At 40.3% G+C, this 17,039-nt stretch overlaps 1 protein-coding gene across 1 annotated transcript; it reads right to left on the minus strand.

Annotated features, from left to right (window-relative positions):
• Window positions 1-1,513: 1,513 nt before the first annotated feature.
• On the minus strand, window positions 1,514-16,343 carry LOC125457771 (extracellular calcium-sensing receptor-like). Its single transcript, XM_048542363.2, is given in 6 exon segments — window positions 1,514-2,581; window positions 4,674-4,797; window positions 6,345-6,572; window positions 7,017-7,835; window positions 14,258-14,549; window positions 16,135-16,343. Coding segments are annotated over 6 exon segments (2,586 nt in total). The 3' UTR covers window positions 1,514-1,667.
• Between the last annotated feature and the right edge of the window lie 696 nt (window positions 16,344-17,039).

Below are 17,039 nucleotides of genomic sequence, written 5' to 3' on the forward strand. Positions count from 1 at the left end.
GACACCCTTGGAATTAATTTATAATACAGTTCAACACTTCAGTACTGCACATTGGAGCTCACCAATGCTTTACATTGCAATGCTGCTGCCAGACTATGTGATGCATAGGGATAGATGCCCATCTTATGTACTGGAATAATTTTCACCACAGGGGTCCGAGCTTGATTTCCTAACATGCACTCAGTGTGTGCTTACTTGGCATCTCTGCCTTTCCTTTCATTGTCTTTTAGTGCAGTCAGATAGTTTGGCAGCTTGTCAAGTTTGGCAGCAATGAACAGTTGGTGGGTTGGGGGCTGTGGTCTCTCAGGGAGCTATTCCTCAGCAGTCAGGAAAGGCTGTGAGGTCCCCTAGGGAGTGAGTAGGAAATGCAGAGGGCCGGGGGATGGTGGGGGGGGGGGGGGGGGGGGGGGGTGGTGGCAGTGCTCAGTGTTTTGGGGAGAATGAGACAGATGACAGCCATTCAGGGAAACCAAGAGTGAAAGACGAGAAGCAAAGTTAGAGTGAGTGTAAGGAGCAGAGAGAAGATGGTGGCACTCACTTATGGAGAGCGCAGAAGCAACAAACCTAACCCTAACCCTAACCTACTTATTACCCTTCTGCATACTGCCCTGTAGCATGGGCAATGCACTAACCCAGTTGGCTACTTCAGAACAGGCTGTTAGTGTTGTGATAGTGTGTGGCTGGGGTTTAAATTGTGGTGTCTGCAGTGTGAAGATCCTGACACTGACAACCATTTCACCATTACCAAGAACAAGATACAGCAACAGCAGTGCTGTGGATCCAGAATGCAGACTTAATGAGGAGAACTGCATAAAATTATGTGAGAAAAGTAACTCAGAAATCCTCCATGAAATAACCCAAAATTGGCAATTAACCAATTTTGGGAACATTTAGTCCTATATTTCTGTTTCCGTGTCTCTATTTATTAAAGGCAAGTTAAACAGCAAGTGACTTTTCTCTGGGTCCATTATGCATTTGTTGACTTGGTCTAAATTCAATTCCTACTTTGGCTGAGGTTACCATGAAGGACTTTCGCCCTCAATCACTCCCCTCACCTGACTCATGACGATCCTCAAATTAAACCACCACCAGTTGTGTCTCTCTCTGGTGACAATGCAAGTCTATGGTCTGGTAAAACTATGGCTTCCTTGCCTTTTAATCTCTAATTGATCATAAACACATTGAGACTGCTTCCTCTATAAGTTTGAACTGTGGTATATAGCCTTGAAATTTCCTCTCATTGCTCTTGAAACCGATACCTGAGGTTTGTTCTCTTTAGAATCACTGTCAGAAAAATCGCAAGAGATCTGGTCCAGTTTACAACACCAGACATTGTGGAATAAACACAATGTAAAATCTCAGTGCATTTCACAAGTTTATTACTAAAGTCATAAATGCCAAATGTAGAAGATGAATTTTAGTTAACATTAATAGACAGAACACGATGCATTTTGACATCAATGCAGATGTTACATGTGCAAAATAGAAAGGTCACTGAATAATATTTTAAATTTGGATATGAAATTGCATAATCACTTACTAAAGCAAATTTTTAAAAAGTTCAAGTCCAATTTAAGTTGATACTTATCTGCATTGCAAAAGCTGCAACCATTTAATTAGGATGAAGCTTTGGATATTTCTCACATAGTCCCAGTTTTGGAGACAATTCAAATTTTTTTTGCATGTGATCTACGCATTAAATATTTCTTTGTGTTTTTTTCCGATTGAAATAAGATGATATAACATTTGGGAGCAAAAATGCAGAACAGCAGGCCAAAGCTTGATGCTAGAATGGCGAAAACTTCTACTGCTACTGTGTACTTTCCGGGGGAGCTGACATACGCTGGGATAAATGTTATCCATACTGCACAAAATATAAGCATGCTGAAGGTTATAAAAGTTGCCTCATTGAAGTTGTCTGGCAGTTTTCTGGCTAAAAATGCGAGTGCACAGCACACACATGCCAAAGCGCCAATGTAACCAAACACACAACAGAAATACACCAAGGACCCAACATTACATTCAAGTATAATTATCGTCTTGTAGTACTTTGTGCTATTCACAGGGAAAGGAGGCGAAGTGGTTAGCCAGACAATACAAATTATAGTTTGGACAGATGTGAGAGCACAAACATTCAGTCTTTGATGCATTGGGCTAAACCATTGGATCTTTTTATTGTTGGGAAGTCTGGTTTTGAAAGCCATCAACACAACGAGTGTTTTCCCCAAAATACAAGAGAGACAAAGAACAAAAGTAATACTGAAAACTGTGTGACGCAACATGCAGGACCAAACAGAGGGCCGGTCAATAAAGGCCAAAGAACAGAGGAAGCAAAGTGTTAGGGCAAATAGAAGAAGGAAGCTCAACTCAGAATTATTGGCTTTGACAAGAGGTGTCTGTCTGTGCTTATAAAAGATGATAGCTGCAGCCACTGTCAAACAGGCTCCAATCACTGCCAGGGTCATAAGTGAGCTTCCCATCTCATCGTCGAAAGAAAGGAATTCAATCTTCTTAGGCACACACCGGGTTTTGAACTGATTGGACCAGTATTCTGGTGGACATTTTAAGCAAGATACTGAGTCTATGAGAAAGCAATATGACACATTGTTAGTATTTCAAGTAGATCAATTCTTACAGCCATTAAAGGGCAATGTGTTAGGTTCCTTCAATACCTGAGCTACTTTTCTCACATTCGCACCAGAATCTCCTAAATGTAACCGTCAATCTTTATCCCCTACTCCTTGTATCTTCAGCTAATGGAAACAACTTTGCCTTGTCTACCGTGTCTAAACCTGTCCAAGTCTTGTACACTTGATCTCCTTTGCTTCAAAGCACAACCCCAGTGTTTCCAACCTGACATCATAGTTAAAATACCTCATCCATCCAATAAATAACATTACGATCCTGTGCAGCAAGATCTCTAGATTGTGTTGCTGATTGAAGTGGAGAGAGCCCAAAGGAAAGTGGTTCAATTAGTCTTTGTGTTCCTGAATTAGAAAGGGAAATATGGCAAAGTTTCATTTGTACAGTGATTTAATGCAAGAATATTCAACCATATTTGCTACTGAGGTCCTCGTCCTGTGTTATAAAAATTCCATTGACATTCACCCCATCTCACCCTTGGCAGTTGTATTTGTCTGTATGAAAGTTGCACGATTAAACAGATTTTTCTACAATGATTGTAATTTTACATATTGTGAAATCAAATGGTGGCAACACTTTCACATGTTTGAGCAAGAAATGAACATGCAGGATGAGAGAGTGCACTGGAAAATGAGCAACCCTCCAAACCTAAGTACAAAGCATTGTTTCTTGCTGCCTTACATTTAAGGGGATTGGTGGTAACTCCTGCGTGGCTAAATGTTTAATAAATCCATCTGTCCCTGCGCACTCTTTAGAAGTGCATCATTTGGTCTGTGTTGCCTCTCTTCATCCCTTCTGCTAAAATGCATCACTTCACAATTCAATTGCCACTTGTCTGTCCATTCCAAACTAATGTATGTCCTGTTGTTAATCAATGCCGCCATCCTCACTGTTAGCCATGTATTAATAGGAAAGCACAAGTGAAGTTGTGCAAAACCTTTACAAAGCTCTGATTCAGTTTCAAGTATTGTTTAGCCACACAGGAATTACCACCAGTTTCCCATGTTCTGTCCTAAGTATAAGGCAGCAAAAGGCAATGCTTTGTACTTTGAATTGGAGGGGTGTTCATTCTGCAGTGGACACTCTCATCCTGCGTGTTTATTTCTTGCCTTTTAGAAGGTACTGGGAAGGGGTTACCAGAATGGTTCCAGGGATAAGGGATTTAACTACCAGGTTAGGTTGGGAAAGCTAGGGTTGTTCTCCCTGAAGTAGAGGGAATTGAGGGGAGATGTGACAATCGTTTCCAAGATTATGAGAGTTTTAGATATGGCAGACAGGAATAAGTTGTTCTTACTGGGGACTTGACAGGGTTGATGTTAAGAAGATGTTTTCACTAATGAGGGAATCCCAATCAAGGAGACACTGTTACACAATCAGGGGAAACTCAAGCAAGGAATTTATTCTCTCAGAGAGTAGCGAAAGTGTGGAATTCTCCATCCCAGGAGTTTAGGATGTTTGATCACTGCAAGTATTTAAAGTCGAGGTGGATAGATTTCTGAACTATCAGAGCATTTATGGCTATGAGGAATTGGCACAAATGAAGAGTAAATATCTAGACCAGATTGTCAAAGGAACAAGGGAAATACAGCTGTATGGAGGCTTTGGACATTGTTCACTGAGGGCAAAGAAGGTCAAAGTGGAATTCAATAGAGATAAACATTATGAGGGATTCTCAGGGATTGGGTGTGGAGAAGTTGTCTCCTCTGGCAGAGGGATGGGTAACTACATGATGCAATATTAATATAAATGGCAAAAGTACAGGGTGGTGTACAAGGGTGGGGAGACAAGGAGCGTTCCGTTCATGCGTTGGCTTCTGAAATGATCTGAAAAGCTGTGAATGAAAGAGTGGTAGAAGCAAATTCAATAGTAACTCTCAGTAGGGAATTGGATCATTTTGTTGAAAGAGAAAAATTTGCAGAGCTACATGGAAAAAACGAGGGAGTGTGACTAACTTTCAAAGAGATGTCAAAGTGAGAATGGATACAATGGCCTCTTTCTATCCTGTTATATAGTTCTATATTGATAAATACCTGTCACATTGCTGATTTCACCAGCAGAGCACGGTATACAGGTAAAGCAACACAAGGGCATTTCTTTTTTGACGGTTTTCCATGTGCCAGGAAGACAACTGTCAGAACAAACTCCCCGAGGAACCTTGGATAAAGAAAGGGTATTTTGTTCAATCCAGTGACCTTTAAAAGAGGAAGTCACTTAAGCTCACAAGATGCTGTAATCTTGCGCCTGGTTGCGTTACAACAGGTGACCAAAATAAGGCATGTCTTTGATATATTTAGGCTTCATTTAATATAATTATCAATTAAGAAAATCCCTGGTTGCAATTAAACAGATTAAATTTGAATAAACAGTTTACAAACTGTGGTTTGTAAACTGTGGTGGCTCAGTGGTTAGCACTGCTGCCTCACAGCATTACAGATCTGGGTTTGATACCAGTCTTGTGTGATGGTCTGTGTGGAGTTTGCACATTCTCCCTGTGTTTGTGTGGGTTTCCTCTGGGTGCATGGGTTTCCTCCCACAGTCCAATGTGCAGGTTAGGTGGTTTTGGCATGCCAAATTGCCCATAGTGTGCAGGCTAGGCAGGTTAGCCATGAGAAATGCAGGGGTCAGGTAGTGGCATGGGTCTGGGTGGGATATTCTCCAGAGGGTTGGTGTGTCTCGATGGGCTGAATGGCCTGCTTCTACACTTTAGGGATCATGTGATTAACTAATACTTTTTTCACAGAATCAATGGTCTCTACAGCGACATTTTTGCAGTAAAATATTGGATACTCTTTCAGTTATTAACATAAAAAGAAATCTTTTGAAACTCTGATTACTGTTTCAGTCAGTTTTAACTTCGTGACTTCTCCTCAATGACTCCTTAACAAGGGAAAACAGTTTTTTCCATTTATCTCTTACAATATGTAACTAGTTTAAAAGGGTATTCAAATTAATTTTCTGAATATAAGTGTTTCTACTAAGACAAGCATTTATCGCCCATTCCTTCTACTTGATTCACTGAAATAAAACCTATGGCACTTGGGAAGGTGGTGGTATAGTGGCATTGTCACTGAATTAATAGTCCAGGGGCATAGTCTAATGATTTGGGATGTGGGTTCCAATTCCTCCACGGTAGCTGGTAGAATTGGAAGCCAGTCTTAGTAATGGTGACCACAAACCTACCATTGATTAGCATTAAAAAAAAACATCCAGTTTGTTAACATTCTGTGGGAAGGAAAACACCCATTCTTACTCAGGCTGGTCCAGATGTGACTCTGGATCCACAGTTGTGTGGTTGAGTCTTAATTGCCCTTGGAAATGGTGAAACACTCAATTCTCATACAATTAGGGATCAGTAATAAATGTTGACATTGCCAAACATCACTCACATTCCATGAAAGGATGATACAAACTGCAGCAATGGCACACACATAGCACCATTAAGTAGGGAGTTCCAGAACTTTTGAATAGCAACAATGTATTGTGGTACTTTGAAAGGAATTTGGAGGTGATGATTTACACATTAACTGCCATTTCTTTTAGTGTGGTTTTCTGTGTCCATCCAGTGTTTATGAGTCTATAGTATTAGCAAAGGAAGAATTTTAAATGAACCCATAATGTGATGATAGTGTAGGACAACAACAACGTCATTTCAAGACCATGATGTACAATCGGAAATAAACATATTTCAAAGATGAACTTACCTCCTTTTTCCCATTTATCCAAACAATATTTTTTTTGTTTAAATGTAGCCTTTTGTCAAAAGCTACAAGTCCATCATAATGCCCAACTGTCACTACATGAGCAACACCTTCAGAATTCATCTGCCAATTTACCAATTCATACAATGGGACTGTATCTAAGTTTGGGTCAAAGTATATACTTTCTCCATTCCGTGCTGTAAAGTTCACAGCATACATATAATGAAGCAGCTAGAGTAAAAGGGCAAGAAAAGAGAAATTACAAATTCGTGGTGAGATGATGTTTCAAAACTCTATTGATTGTGTACCATTAAATCAAAATTAGAAATTATTTTACACTCTTCTCTCCAATCAAAATATAGACAACATTTTCAGAAAATTAGAAATCAGATCATGACTATGTACTTCTATTTTTGAAAACAAATTCAATTTTATGGTCTTTCTGCTCAAATGGTAGATTTATTTTGGTTAAATATATCTCTGAAATTTCACACATCACAGACAATATTGACAAAACTCATAAACTCTTCTACAAACAGTGTTCAGAAGTAATTTAACCTTTGTATCTACAAAATTATTACCTTATCTATAAATGAATTAAACAGATTCAGCGAGGTCAACAGTAAAGTACATATTGTCTCCAAAAGAATCAGAAATGGCAGATTTCCAAGAAACTTAGAAACTTCGTACCTCCCAAAGGTCAAGTTGTGTAAAGGTAAAATTTGTTTTTGACAACATGTTATTAAGGGAATGTGCTATTGCATACACGGCTTTGTATACGTTGTAAGCAATTCTCAGCTGCGATGTATCGGTGTATTGATTATCCACTTCTTCCAGCTTTTCATCTCCAGTGCAGATCTTGACCTCAAACTCATTGTCAATCTGAGTGAGGTTATCTGGTTTTTGCCAGACACATTCAAATGTAGTTTCCCAAAACTCAGTCACAAATACATTTCCTGGATATTTTGATGGGTGAACTTCAAGAAGAAATTCCTTTAGCCCTGGTAGTATGGCTTTCGGGACAGCAAAACCCAACGTGCCAACCAGGAATCTCGTATCTTCTTTAGGGGAGATGTCGGGCATTGTGATCCAAGACTCACTCCCAATCCACTGGATTCCCGTCACATTCTGCCGGACAACTTCTTGCAAAAGGACTGCCATATCTGCCTGAGCGACAAAGGCAACGATGATCTTTGTGGTGGCCTTTTTAATGATTTTGATGAGATTCAGTAGCTTCTCTTTAGAGTCTGTTTTGTGAACAGCTTCAGAGAAAGCAATACAAATGCCAAAACTCTCCATACTTTTGATAATCTCATCCATTGCCAGGGCACCATAGGTGGAGTTGCTCCTTATTGTGCCGATCCAGTTCCATCCAAAGTATTTGACAAGCTGAGCTAAACCGTCCACTTGGTGATAGTCATTTGGGATGGTTCGGAAAAATGTAGGGAATTCGTACATGTTGTTGAGATAATCATAAGCAGCAGAATAGCTGAACTATGGGAATTGAAAGGATAAGTGGCCATTAGAATCTGGAATTGCTAATTGTGTTCTCAGGAAAATAAATTTAGTCTTTTCAACAATTCCAACCCATCCAAAACATGTGGACCAGCTAGTGAATCAATAAGTGAAATTCTACTTAATTCTTAAATGTATTTGAGCTATTCTTTAATAGAAGGTTTTGCCAATATCAACACTTGTTGCCCACCCCTTACTGCACATGAAATGAGTGTCTTGGTTGCCATTTGTGTGAGTAGCTAAGAAATCACGATATCGCTGTGGTAAAATCAGAAACTGCTGGAGAAACGTAGCAGCATCTGTGGAAAGAAAGCAGAGTTCTGTTGTTCTGGGACCCCCTCAGTCCTTTAGAACTGAACAAGGGTTGTTGAACTCAAAATGTTAACACTGATTTCTTTCCTCGGATGTTGCCAGACCTGCTGAGTTCCTCCAGGGATTCAGTTTTTGCTTCAGATTTTCAGCATCCTCAGTTCTGATTTACTTTAGTGTTTATATCACTATGGGTCTCAAGGCACACATACACCAGTCCTGGTAAGGTAGACAGGGTGGTTAGGAAGGCATTTAGCGCATGTGCCTTCTTACTGAGACCTTTGAGTGTTGGAATTGGAATGTCATGTTGAGGTTGTACAGGACATTGGTGAGGCCTCTTCTGGAGTACTCTGTACAGTTCTCATCACCTTGTTATAAGAATGATATTTTTAAACTGGAGACGGTTCAGAAAAGATTTCCCAGGATGTTGTCAGGAATGGAGGGTTTGAAATAAGAGAAGATAGACTGCAGAGGCTTGGACTTTTTTTGCTGAAGCATAGCATATTATGATTTATAAAATGATGAGGGGCATAGACAAGGTTCCTGACAAGGGTCTTTTCCCTTGGGGGGGGGGTGAGTTCAAATCTAGGGGTATATTTCTAAGGTGAGAGGAGAAAGATTTGGAAAGCATACAAGAGGTAACTCTTTTGTACAGAGAGTGGTTCGTATGTAGAATGAACTGCCAGAGGAAGTGGTGAATGCAGGTACAGTTATAACATTAAAAAGACATTTCAATAAGTTTGAGAATAAGGAATGTTTTGGGGGCCAAGCCCAGGCAGGTGGGACTAGTTTAGTTTGGACTGGGTGGACTGAATGGTCAGTTTCCATGCTGTACTACTCTGTGATTTCTTCCCCATGCTAGCATTAGTGATTCAGAATTAATTAAAGTTTCATGGCCATAGTCAAATATATTTTTACTCATTCATGGGATGAGGGCTTCACTGGCTAGTCCTGCATTTATTACCTGTCCCTAATTGCCCACAGGGTAGTTATGAGTCGAACACTTTGCTGAGCCTGGAGTTACATGTAGGCCAGACCAGGTAAGGACGGCAGTTTTCTTTTCTTGTGAACCAGTTGGGTTTTTCTGATGATTGACAATGAATTCATGGTCAGGGTTTGGGCAGAAAAGTGGAGATTGTGCTCAGGATCAGCCTTGATCATAATAAATGATACAGCAGTTCAACAGGCCAAATGCTCTACTTCTGCTCCTACCTCTTATGCTTCTGAGATTATTATGCTTCTGGATCCTAAGAGAATCATTCAGTATATGGAGATGGTCATAGAGTCAGACAACACAGAAACAAAGCCTTTGGTCCAACTTGTCCATGCCGGCCAGGTTTCCCAAACTAAAGGAGTCCCATTTGCCTGCATTTGGCCCATGTCACTCTGAACCTTTCTGGCTCAAATACCTGTCCAAATGTCTTTTAAATGCTGTAGCTGGACTTGTATTTACCACTTCCTCTGGCAAAGAACAAGAACAAAAGAACAAAGAACAATACAACACAGGAATAGGCCTTTCAGCCTCCAAGTCTGTGTCGACATGTTTCTCCCTTACATATTAAAATTGTCGTCACTTACAGGATTCATATCCCTCTATTTCCTTCCTATTTATGTATTCGTTCAGGTCCTTCTTGTGTCTGCTTCCACTACCTTCTCTGGCAGTGCATTCCAGCACTCACCACATTCAAATGAAAAATGTGTCTCTTAGCTAAAATCTCTATACCAGCCAACATGCTGGTAAACCTTTTCTGTACCCTTTCCAAAGCATCCACATCCTTCTGATAGTGTGGTGACTAGAATAGTTTGCAATATTCCAAGTCTGGTCTAACTGAAGTTCTATAAAGCTGCAGCATAACTTGTCTATGCTTGCACTCAACACCACTTCAAATCAAGGAAAGCATGCCATAGGACATTTTTTAAAACTACTTTATCCACCTGCTGTGCTACCTTCAGTGATCTGTGGACCTGCACACCCAGATCCCTCTGCATATCAATACTCTTAAGGGTTCTGCCATTCACTGTATAATTGCCACCTGTACTTGACCTTCCAAAAGGCATCATCTCACATTTGTTTGGATTAAACTCCATCTTCCATTTTTCTGCCCATGGCTCCAACGGATCTATATCCTGTTGTATCCTCTGATAACCGTCCTTATTATCCGCAACTTCACCAATCTTTGTTCGCGAACTTACTAATTAGACCAGCCACATTTTCCTTCAAATTATTTATGTAGATCATAAACAGCAGAGGTCCCAACACTGATCCCTGTGGAACACCACTGGTCACAGATCTGAATTCTGAAAAGCATCCTTCCACCGCCACCCTCTGTCTCTTATGGCTGAGTCAGTTCTGTATCCATCTTGCCAGCTCACCCTGATGCCATGTGACTTCACCTTTTGTACCAGTCTGCCATTAGGGATCTTGTCAAAGGCTTTACTGAATCCATGAGACAATGTCAACTGTTTTTCCTTCATCAATAATTTCCATCATATCCTCAAAAAACTTGATCAAGTTAGTGAGGCATGACCTCCTCCGCACAAAGCCATGCTGTTTTATTGATACGCAGTCCATTTACTTCAAAATGCTTATAGATGTCCCTGAGAATCCTTTCCAATAATTTCCCTACTACTGTCATGAGGATTATCCCTCTTACCCTGTTTTAAACAATGGGATAACGTTACCAATTCTCCAGTCCTCTGGGGCATCACCTGTGGCCAAAGAGGATAAAGATGTCTGTCAACGCTCCAGCCATTTGCTCTTTTTCCTCCCTCTGTATACTGGGATAGATCCCATCAGATCCCAGGGACTTATCCATCTTAATACTTTTTAAGATGCACAGCACCTCTTCCTTTTTAAAGCAACTTGGCTTGGAAACTCCACATTCCTTCCCTAAGATCATCCTCCACCAATTCCTTCTCTTTGGTGAATACAAAGTATTCCTTTAAGAACTCACCTACCTCTTCAGACTCTGCACATACATTTCCCCTGTTGTCCTTGAGTGGGCCAACCTTTTCCCTGGGTACCCTCTTGCTTTTTATACATGTATAAAAAGCCTTGAGATTCTCCTTAAACTTGTTTGCTAACAACTTTTCATGCCCTTTTTTTTAGCCCTTCTAATTCCTTGCTTAAGTTCTTTCCTACTTTCCTTACATACTTCAAGAGCTTTGTCAGTGCCATCCTCCTAGACCTTTAATATGCTTCCTTTTTCTTTTTGACCCAGGTCATAACATCCCTGGTGATCCAAGGTTCACGTAACTTGTCCTCCTATTCTTCATTCTTGCAGGAACATGCTGTTCCTGAACTCTTATCAACTGCTGATTGAAGTACTCCCACATGTCCAATGTGGATTTACCCTCAAACAGCCGCTTCCAATCAATGCTGTCCAAGTAATAATATTACGAACTACAATTTCTGTGAAAAAATTACCCCTTAGTTCCCTTTTAAATCTTTCCCCTCTCTCCTTAAGATTGCGCTGTCTAGTTTTGAGCTTCCTGACCTTAGGAAAAAGACCTTTGATATTAACCTTGTCGAGACCCTTCATGATTTTATAAACCTCTATAAGGTCATCCTTCAACCTCCTATGGTCCAGGAAGAATAGTCCCTGCCTATCCAGCCTCTCCTTATAACTCAAACCTTTCAGTCTTGGTAATGTCCTCGTAAATCTTTTCTGCACTCTTTCCAATTTAATAATACCCTTGTGTAAAAGTAAAGTGGAAATTGAAGCTCACCCAAATTTTACTGGCTGGCAGAGCAATTTTGAGTGATTGGACAGCCTGTTCCTGCTGTTTTTTATGTTTTTGGAGTTTTATCCAATTTATACTCTAAGAGCCTCATTTGATGATATTTTGGGCAATGTTTAAATGTGTTAAATGATGGTTTTGGTACCCCAGCCGCCACCATTAACATTCATTCTCTTCACCACCAATGCACAGTGATAGCAGTATCTACAAGGTGCACTGCAGCTACTCACTAAAGCCCCTCTGACAGCAAGTTCCAAAGCCATAACCTGTACCCTCAAGAAGGACAAGGGTAGAAGTACATGGGAACACTCCCACCTGCAAGTTGACATCCAAGCCACACACCGTCTTGATTTGGAAATATACCATTGTTCCTTCAGTGTCGCTAGGTCAAATCCTAGAACTCGTTTCCTAACAACATTGTAGTTGGGTCTCCACCATATGTACTACAGTGGTTCAAGAAGGCTTCTTACCACCACCTATTCAAGGTCTACTAGGGATGAGCACGAAATGCTACGCACTGCCGAATCACAAATGACGATAAAAAAAACTAAAGATTAACCACAGAATCATGGACCTGTCCTATAAATCTGTTGAAACATTCAATTAGGTCATGGCTAATTAATATCGTAACTCAAGCTACCCTTTTAGTTTCAGAATTTTTAAGCCTGGCCCATCAAATATTTTAGAATTAGATTCAGAATTAGAGTTAGCTTTATTGTCACACGTACTCAAATGAGTATAGTGAAAAGTTTTCAAGTTGACATTTATGGTGCCATCTTAGATAGAAATGTATCCAGGTACATATTCTTAAGCACAAATTCTTAGGGAAAAGAATTAGAAAAAAATAGAGAAATAATAAGTTCAGAATAGAACATTGTCAATCTAGCTTTAAAATTTGCACTTGACTGCAAGTTTGAACCAACATTGATGGAGGGAGTTGCAGATTTTCATTACCTGTCGTCTGAAAATCAATATAATATAAAACTTAGCACTCTTAAGATAAGCAAAGTGGCAAAATAACTACATAATAGGGTTACACATATTATATTAAAAATATAGACGTACAATGGCGAGGACAGGAGGATTCTGAGGCTATAGTTATCAGGAAAGCACAACCAGGCTGGGTCACTTTTCAAAAGGACAAGGCTGTGATATTGTCTATTCAAGGTTTTTAATATTATGAAATGTTTAAATAGAACAGACAGAGAGAAAATATTTTTGGTTTTTTTTCAGCAAAGGCTACCCATTCTCTGCTACTCTCAGCTCTCATTGTCATTTATCCAGCTTCTCTTCTGTCCTTGCCTGCCATCCATAATCATCTCAATTACCTACCCCTTTCACATTACCTCTCTGGTTCTGTTGTTTTAGCAACTGTGTGTATTTGGGGTCTATTTCTATACATTTGTTAATGGATTTATGACCTTTAAATGCTATCTGGCATGACCAATATTCACTTGTCTCAATACTCACAGACAACGAGAGCCATCAGTTTGACTGGGACAAGGTGACCGTACAGGGATGAGCGAACATCAGACATGCAAGGGAATTTCTGGAAGCCTACTTCTCAATACGGGACTCCATTAACAAACACATAGAAATAGATCCTGTATACAGACTGCTGCTAAAAGAACAAAACCACAAGCGACAAGGCCATCACACCAGAGGAGCATTTAAATCTGGAAAGAAGCTGAACACTGACACTTCGATTGTAGGTCACACCGACGACGTTGCCTAGAAAGATAACAAAATGTCTGCACACCACAGAACAGCCGGCTCAGTGAACTAATGCACAATTGCATTCACAACCTGAGCTACAAATTTTCGCTAAGACTTTAACTTTGTAGATGTGTTCAAGAGGAAATCGGATAAACTTACAAGAGAGAAGGAAATTAAAGGTATGCTTAAAGAGGAACGTTTGAAGGAGGTTCAGGAAGAAAGCCAAGGATAAATGTCAGGATGAATTGCTTGGACTAAAAGGCCTATTTCAGTATACATCATGTAATTCCATGTGAAGTAAACCCCTAAAGGTCAGGTATATGTAAAAAGGCAAAGTACTGTGAATGCTGGAAATTTGAAGCTAAAACAGAAAATGTTAGGAATACTGTAAAGGAAGGCCATTAGTCTGAAATGTTAATTCCGTTTATTTCTCCACACCTGTTGCCAGACTTGCTGAGAATTTCTAGTGCCATTCCTTTTTCTTGGATCCCCAAGTATATTTATATAGTGAATTGGTTTGTTTAGTATTTCAAATTGGAAGTAAACTGACTTTGAAATCAAACAATTTATGCATAAAAGAACATCTTTTCTGACACGAGTACAGGGAAAGGTGCTGATGCTGTGGTATTTCCTACCATTGTGACGTTGAAAGGAGTAATGACTCTTGCAACTGCTACAGATTGCATGGATTCGGCATCTGTAACTATAGCCGGGATGTTGGAGGTTGTTTTGCACTTCGGGTCAGCGAGGGTTTCTTCTTGTCCACTGATGAGAAGGGTGGTGACTTTGGTCGACATGGCTGGGTCCCCACAGCCATCGTGAATCTGATAGCCCAGTGTAATATTCGGTATCAGAGTCTGGTTCCTGTTTATTTCCTCGATGGTGTAGATCATGGTCTGGGCAAACTGAAACTGTGTCAAGTCAAAACTGTGAGGTGAAACAGACAAATAAATCATTGGGACTAGATTGTGTTATTCGCTATTAAACTGAGCTTACAGAAAACCAAGTGTGAAACGGGAGCCCAGTCCAACTCTGGTGGAATAACTCTCTTTGTTCCTTGCATTTCTGCACTTGCACTGAAATGGTACAATGTTCTCAATAAAGATAATGAAGAAATACAATGATCTTTGAGTGCATATTGTGAGCCTTTTCTCTTCTTTTCAGTGATACTGCTGGGGTTAGTGAGCGATGTTATTGACTAGAATGTTTCCACACTGCACTCACCTTTACTTTGTCTTATTCACTTTGTCATTTCACAGCATGGGCTGCAGCTATCCCCAATTTTAAAGGGATGACGAAAAAAAAGGTTTTGTGATCAAAACAGATTTCCCTTTAATGACTTACTTGCTTAATAGAAGAAACAATGCCAAAATCTCAATCTAACTGTAAGTTTCTGTTGCTCATTTGAAGAGCTGCTGTAAATACAATAGGCTGAGTGAACTCCTCCTACACTGCAACACTTGTGATTTACAAATGCATAAAATCTATATATGACTTGGCTAGCAATAAGTACATAAATACTTTTCATAAATGTGTTCCTTCAGCTAGTGACCAAAGATATTTTCTTGCCTCCTCCCCCGTGAGATTACTGCACAGTTTCCCTTTTCAAAAATGAATCTATTGTTTATAATGAGTTGGGATATTCTGATTTCATCTGAATATCACTATTTTAATGAGAATAAGAGGGAACTAAAACTATCAAGTAAAGGCAGTAAATGCCCTTCATTTTGAAAGTTGCCATGAATTTCTGACCATGGATAAAGTAAAGTAGCATGGAAATGAGCAAACCACATCACACCATGCAGCATTGCTCAGTACAAATATGGTTGTGTAGTTGGGGGTGAAATCGGACATGGATGTGTCTGCAAAACAGGTGAAGCCCCATGTGTCCCACTATTGGAGATGCCCACTATTAAGTTTTAGTAAACTCAATGGAACTGAATGGGAGGCAGACTCTATGTCAGATGGGCAATGTTGTACCATTTGGTTTGCATGTCTGCCCATGTCTACTTTCATGCCAATATTGTAACCAACTCCACACTGCTTCTAAAACAGGTTAAACCCTCTAAACTCCCTCCCCAGTAGCACTGTGGATGTGTTCGCACCATATGGATTGAATGGAGGCAGCTCGCCACCACCTTCTCAAAGGCTATTAGGAATGGGCAATTAATGCTGAATTTATCAGCAAGGCTAACATCCCATGAAAGCATATATAAAGAACAGTTTTATCATCTGAAGCGATTGACCCGGACCAAACCCAGTGTGTTGTTTAGGGGAGGGTGGTGCACATGGGCTCTGTAAATCGCAGCCGTTATCTTACACTAGAGCTCAAATCAGCACACTTCCACCACCTAAGGATCTCTGAGCTTCCCAAATCCCCCGCATTTGTTAAACAAAACCGAAAAATTAAGATGCAAACGCTAAGCTCGGTGCAAGAGTCAATCCTTCAAGTGCCGTTCTTTATAACACACGAACAAAGAAACACAAGTTCCTATTTGGAAGATGAACTGACCTTTTGCACTCCGGGGGTCCTGGCGGGCTTCTGAAGTCGAGAAATTGCTCCTCTCGATAATAGTGAATGTTGAACGACCCGCCAATGACAATGTCCCCGTCCTTTGATAGCCGAGGCAAATCAAACCTACCTCGAAGTCTACAGAGTGAATCGTTTTGCCCCAAACCAGGGACAGCCAAGAGATATATCAGAAACAGGAACAGGCACATGATAGCTCACTGATTGGTTACAAAGTGCTGGGCCAAAGTATTCCTGAATGAATATATATCCTTGTAGACAACACACACACACACACACACACACACAGAGCATTATCATGGATTGATTAAAAATACCAAAGAATTGGAACAATTCCAAAGGAATCAGTAAAATATTCTCCTTTTGTCTCTAGAGAAGACAACCCCGGTTGAGTTACAGTCATCAACCAGCAGAATACTTAGGATGTTGGGAATCTGAAGTAAGAGCTATGAATGCTGAAATTGCCTGGCAGGTCAGGCAGCATCTGTAAACAGAGAGAAAGACACACACAATTAACAAAAGTCACAAATCTGAAAACTCTTTCTGTTCACAGATGCTACCTGACCTGCTGAGTTTCCCTAGAATTCCTTTTGTTTTTATTTAATGCCAAAGCATCAAGTCATAGAGTACAGAGAGTCCCTTCAGCCCATAAAGCCTGCACCAACAAAAGAAAACCCATCGCCTAATTATACTAATTCCACTTGCCAGCATTTGGCCCATAGCCCTGAATGTTTATGACAGCTCAAGTACTCATCCAAGTACCTTTTAAAGGTTGTGAGATTTCCCACCTGAACTGCCCCCCCCCCAGACAGTGCATTCCAGATTCCCACCTCTCTCTGGGTGAAAATTCTTTCCTCAAATCCCCTCTAAACCTCCCACCCTTTGTA

The sequence above is a fragment of the Stegostoma tigrinum genome, chromosome 14 (assembly GCF_030684315.1).
Source record: "Stegostoma tigrinum isolate sSteTig4 chromosome 14, sSteTig4.hap1, whole genome shotgun sequence".
In the NCBI taxonomy this organism is placed as follows: Eukaryota; Metazoa; Chordata; class Chondrichthyes; order Orectolobiformes; family Stegostomatidae; genus Stegostoma; species Stegostoma tigrinum.